Raw genomic sequence first — 6,000 nt, 5'->3', positions numbered from 1 at the left:
GGAGAGGACTCCAAAACTGGGTGTTCGTGCTAAAAAAAACGAGGCCGCCCCCCGGGTAAAGACCCTATTTAGAGGTTTATCGGGAGGGGACTGAGCCTGACGAGGCTGCAGGGCCGCGAGGCCCCGCCCCCCCCTCAGTTCCCATCGTGCTCCGCGCGGAGAAGACGCGAAGGCGAGGGCGGGGCGGAAGAAAAGACTGGGCGAGACAAGGGAAGGGGTGGAGCTAGACAGAGGATGGGAAGAGCGGGAGGGGAGGTGGGCGGGGCTAGAGGAGGAAGGACCAGGGCTAGGCGGAGACGCATTGGGGATGGGCGGGGGAAAGGGCGTGGTTATAGGGGAGGTGCCGAGAAGGGTGTGGTAACATGGAGGAAGAGGTGAGTGTGTGTGTGTGTGGGGGGGGGGGAATGAGAAAGGGGCGGGGCTAGTAGTGGATAAGAGAGTGGGTTTTACGACAGGGGAGGTGCGGCGCGGAAGCGGAAGCGGAAGCGGAGGGTGCGCTTGGCGGCGGCGGCGGGAGGTGCGGAGTCGGGAATCAAAACAAAGGGCCTGGGGGGCGGGGGGAAGACGGCGGGGTCGGAATGTGAGCGGAGAAGGACCTGGCGGCTGAGGTGAGTCCTCTGTCAGTGCCGGGACTTCACTCAGGTGCTCGGGTTGTTCGGCCAGCAGCTTAGCTGGCCCGGGAACAGCGCCCTTTTCCCCAGACTGATGCTGTGGGGTCCGGGACCCGCCAAAGGGGCCGCGCGGTGTCTTCCGGGCGTTTGGCTCCCTGCCGGCGCCTGCCTCCCTGCTCGTTCCCGGGCCCTCCAGGTGTCAGCAGCAACCTTCGCAGGGTGTGCAAAGTTAGGAAGTTGAGAAAAGGGACAGTGGTGGAGTTGCGTCCCTTGGCTTGTTTGTTTTTGCAGCCCTCCGGAGCGCTCTCCTAGCAGCCTCTTTGGATGCAACTTCAGTTTCAGCCACTCCCCCCATTAATTCTAGCACGAGTTTGCCGAGCATTTTTTTGTTGTAACCAAGAGCTTTCTAGTTGTACGAGTAGTATCTTTGGACTTTCCAGGATCTTTCTGTTTTGCATACAAGGAAACGGTCAGCTAAATGGTCTTCCTTCACATTTCGTGAGCTCTACATTTGTCCAGCGGTCATTTATTGACATTTGTGAGGCACAGTGGAGTGGTAGGTTCAGGGTGAATACAGTAGTGAATAAGTGAATGTTGCATTTGTTTAACTCTGTGAAGCTGTGTTACTTTGCCTGTGTAAAACACCTGACTGATCTAATAAAAAGCTGAACTGTCAATAGCTAGGCAGGAGAAAGGATAGATGGGGCTAGTAGGCAAAGAGAATAAATAGGAAGAGAAATCTGGGAGGAGAAGCTCAAGGAACAAGAGAAGGAGAGGAGGACTCCAGGGGCCAGCCACCCAGCTACACAGAGTAAGAAGTAAAGAAAAGATATACAGAAATAGAAGGTAAAAGCCCAGAGGCAAAAAGTAGACAGGATAATTTAAGAAAAGCTGGCTAGAAATAAGCCAAACTAAGGCTGAGCATTCATAAGAAAGAAAATAAGATTCTGTGTGTTTATTTGGGAGCTGGGTGGCGGGCCCCCAAAAAGCAAAGAATAAGAGTAAAAAAAATCAACAATACATATATTAATTTTATTTTTTTTTTTTTGAGACAAAGTTTCATTGTGTAACTATGGCTGCCTGGAACTTTATATGTAGCCCAAGCTGCTTTTCAACTTGGCAGATATCCTCCTGTTTCTGCCTCCTGATTGTTGGGATAGCAGACATGTGCCACTATTCCTGGTTCTTTGACTGAACAATGTCGATGGCACCTTGGTGTAGTAGAAAGAGGTAGGTGAGCCTTTTGACCTCAAGCTAGCTATGAAACTTAAGTTTGTTTCTTGGTGAAGTGTTGAAAGTTGTAGTTCACTTTTAGGAACTACCTGGCTTTGGAAGGTCTGAGCATGCTGAACACTGAACATCACAAGTTCTTATGAGTAAGAGTGGAGCTTGTTGGGTGATACACTTGGGTTTTTGTTTTTTGGTTTTTCCAGACAGTTTCTCTGTGTAGCCTTGGCTGTCCTACTCGCTCTGTAGGCTGGCCTCGAACTCACAAGAGATTCACCTGCTTCTGCCTCCTGAGTGCAGAGGCGTGCATCACCACCACCTGGCACAACCTGGATTTAATAATTAAAAACATTATAATTCAAACAGTGATAGCAGTTAACTTTGTCTCCAGATTATTTTCAACTGTGTACTAGGTTAATTCTGTTAATTCCTTCATTCAACCAATAATTTGTGATTACATGGAATAGGCCTTGGGCTGACTACAAGATACAGTGGTGAAAATGGACAGTGCATGCATTTTTAAATTCATTTTTATAGTGCTGTGGCAGATTGAGACAGTGTACAGACAAGGAAACAAACATCTTTTTCTTTCTTCCTACTTTCTCTCCTTTTTTTTCCCCATTTTCTGCCTCCCTTCCCCTCTTTCTGTCTGTCTGGGATTGAACTTAGAACCTTCCATATGCCACTAAGCTCCATACCCACCCACCCCCAGCCTACAAATAGAAACTTAAGCTTTATAGTTTCAGCACACTGGCTAAATATTAAATATATTGGGCTTTATAACCAGATTATGTGGCAAAGACTCAAGTCTCAATTACAGTTCCCATACTTGACATACATTTTGAACCATTCTCCCTTCACCCTGTCATAGAGATGTAAAATCTCTTACAAGTGTCTTATCAGAGATAACAGCTGAAAGAACCTAGTTTCTACATGCACAGATGAAATTTCTGATAAAATAATCACTGAAAATGCCCACTGTTGGGCTGTTGTGGTGAGAACTTACAAGTTAAAAACCTTAATGGTTGTTCTCACCATTACTAGCTTCCTTCCTGCCCAAAGAGTGTGTGTTGGCTTTGCCTTTGGTCTACTAATACTCTAAGAGTGAAGTCATACTGGTATAAAATACATCTGTGAGTTGTGACTTTATTTATTTATTTTTTTGGTTTTTTCGAGACAGGGTTTCTCTGTGTTGTTTTGGTGTGCCTGTCCTGGATCTCACTCTGTGAGTTGTGACTTTCTTAATTGCTGGATGTTTGGTGATCCACTCTGTTACATTGCACTTTCATTATAAACAAATGAAGAAATCAATGGGATGGCTTCTCTGGTAGAATAGAATTCAAAGTTCTCAAAGGTCATTTAACTTGTCCCTTTGCTCATATCAGGAACAGAAAGGCTGATCCTGTGTTTCTTTTTTTATATTAGATGCTTCCTACTGTTAACTGTTAATAAGCAGAACTTATAGGAAGAATATCTGAAAATTAAGAAGAGCTATAGGCCATTACACCTGTTTAGAACCTGGAGGCTTATTTCAGCCAAATGAAGAGGAGAGAAGATGTGCAGAGTCCATGATTTGGCTCTGTCCTTCAAGCATGTCTGTGTCTTAAAAATAAATAGGACGCATCTATAGTCCATTCTCATTTGTAAAGTCCTAGTGGCTGGGGCGGTGGCTCAGTAGGTAAAGTGCTTGTTGCACAAGCATGAGGGCCTGAGTTCAATCTCCAGCACCTGTGTAAAAGCTGGGTGAGACGATAACATGTGCTTGTAATCCCAGTGATGGAGAGAGACCGGAGGGTCTCAAGTGTTCACTGGACAGCCAGTCTAGCCAAATTGGTGTGCTCCAGGTTCAGTGAGAACCTCTGTCCAAGCCGGCCGGTGGTGGCGCATGCCTTTAATCCCAGCACTCGGGAAGCAGAGCCAGGAGGATCTTTTTGAGTTCGAGAGAGAAAAAAAAAAGAGAACTCCTGTCCTTAAAAAAGAGGAGGAAGAAAAAAGGTGGTAGATTGGGGAAAACACCCAAGGCTGACCTGTGTCCTGTACACACATGTAAGAGATTTCTTTGCCTATTCATTTGCACAGATAGAAAAAAACTGGGATATGAGGAATAGCAGTTTATAAATGATTTGTGTGGTATATGTATGTGTTCATGTGGGTGTGTATGCAGGTGCACATATGTACACCTATATGTAGAAGTTGATGTTGGGTATATCCCTCATGGTTCTCTATTAATTTAAAAAATATGTATTTTTATGTATATGAGTGCCCTATTTTCATATATACCTGCATGCCAGAAGAGGGCATCAAATCCCATTGTAGATGGTTGTCAGCCACCATGTAGTTGCTGGGAATTGAACTCAGGACCTCTGGAAGAACAGTCGGTGCTGTTAACCACTGAGCCATCTCTCCAGCCCCTTTTAGTTTTTTAAAAATTACTTTGTGTGTGTGTGTGTGTGTGTGTGTGTGTGTGTGTGTGTGTGTATGCATGCATACCATAGCTTAAATGTGGAGTTTTGAAGATAACTTGTGGGAGTCAGTTCTCTCTAATATGTTGGAATGGTACTAAGGTTGTCAGGCTTGGAGGCAGTCACCTTTAGTGAACCCTGTCACTGGCCCCTCTGCCTTATTTTTTGAGTTAGTCTTGCTGAACCTGGAGTTGACTGATTTTTGCTGGAAAGGGTAGCCATTGAACTCAGGCATCTGCCTATTTCCACCTCTCCAGTGCTGGAATTACAGTCGCATGCTTGTCTTTTATAAGAGTGGGTGGGATCTGAATTCAGGTTCTCATCCTTGTGTAGCAAATACTTTTCTCAACCATCTCCCAGCCTCAGATCATAGATTTTTTTTTTCTAAATCAAATTTAAATAGTTAGAACCAATCAAGTGTACCAAATTTTAGTAGCCTGTACTGAGCTGTGATATCCATGCTGCCCTTGTTCTTTAAGGTCTGAATGTGAGAGCCATTGTGCCGTGAATACAGCTGTGGTCTCATTTTAACATTATAAAATGGGTACTTTCGTAAAGAAGTAACAGACGTTGACCCGTGTATTGCCTGGTTTTGTGTGTCAACTTGACACAAGCCAAAGTCATTAGAGGAAGGAGCCTTAGCTGAGGAAATGACACCATGGGATCCATTTAAAAGTCTTTTTTTTTTTTTTTTTTTTTTCATTTAGTTTTCAATGGTAGAGGGCCCAGCCCATGGTGGGTGGTGCCATCCTTGGGCTGCTGGTACTGGATTCTATAAGAAGGTGGACTGAGCAAGCCATGGGAAGCAAGCCAGTAAGCAGCTCCCTTCCATGGCCTTTGCATCAGCTCCTACCTCCGGGATCCTGCCTTGTTTAAGTTCCTGCCCTGACTTCCTTTAGTGATGACCAGCAATGCTGAAGTGTAAGCCAAATAAACCCTTTCCTCCCCAACTTGCTTTTTGGTCATGGTGTTTTGTCAACAGCACTAGAAACCCTAACTAAGACAACTCATTTTTAACAGGGTGGAAGAAAGAAAAGAAAGATGAAAGAATGTTGAACCACATTGTCTGGCTATGTGATGGAAGGGAACGGAACTGAGAACCCTTGCAGTAGAACACTTAGATGGCTTCACCAAGATAATGATGCTAAGCCGTGGCTTTGGAAATTCTCTGGTTGCTTTTCTCATTCTGAGCAGACATTGCCTCTTAGTCCCCAAACGGTAACTATGTGCAAGACTTAGCATGCTGTGAATAGATAATTGGTACAGGTGATCTGGGACAGTCTTTCCTGCCCATATAACACCCTGCACATTTTTATAATCTCTCATTCAACAAGAAACACACTTGCTCAACTCTGTATTCCACTCTGAGTAACAGGTTTTAAGGTTTAAAACTGGGGGGAATTTGATTTCTTGTTAAAGCCCCAAATTCCAAAGCTTGCATGGTAAAATCAGTGAAAAGTATAAAATAAATTGTATTTAACTATAACTTTCTCAAGTGGATTTGGCCTGTGGCTTTGGAGATAAGTTTTTCTTATACAGTTGAGGCTGGCTTTGGATTTGTGATCCTTCTGCCTTGGTCTCCCAAGTGCAGGATTACAGACAGATGTGATCACTGTCCCTGGCTCACCCTCTTAGTTTTAAGTCTATTAAGTTAGAAAATATTGACAATACCTTTCTGTTCAGGATTTCTTGAGAACATT

General features: G+C 44.6%; 1 protein-coding gene across 5 annotated transcripts in view; it reads left to right on the top strand.

Annotated features, from left to right (window-relative positions):
* The first annotated feature begins 336 nt into the window (after positions 1-336).
* Positions 337-6,000, top strand: part of Marf1 (meiosis regulator and mRNA stability factor 1) — a 48,617-nt gene continuing 42,953 nt past the window's right edge. For 3 of the 5 annotated variants that reach the window (XM_028858408.2, XM_037201225.1, XM_028858406.2), the window contains exons 1-2: positions 524-608; positions 5,321-5,518. In XM_028858408.2, the coding sequence (XP_028714241.1) occupies positions 5,378-5,518 (141 nt within the window). In that variant the 5' untranslated portion in view covers positions 524-608; positions 5,321-5,377. Of the gene's footprint in view, positions 375-523; positions 609-1,729; positions 1,842-5,320; positions 5,519-6,000 lie in introns of those variants that run through there. The other 2 variants (XM_028858407.2, XM_037201224.1) reach the window with 2 other exon arrangements.

This window comes from Peromyscus leucopus, chromosome 8b (genome assembly GCF_004664715.2).
Source record: "Peromyscus leucopus breed LL Stock chromosome 8b, UCI_PerLeu_2.1, whole genome shotgun sequence".
In the NCBI taxonomy this organism is placed as follows: domain Eukaryota; kingdom Metazoa; phylum Chordata; class Mammalia; order Rodentia; family Cricetidae; genus Peromyscus; species Peromyscus leucopus.
Note: the sequence above shows the minus strand (reverse complement) of the source record. Positions and strands in the feature narration are given on the sequence as shown.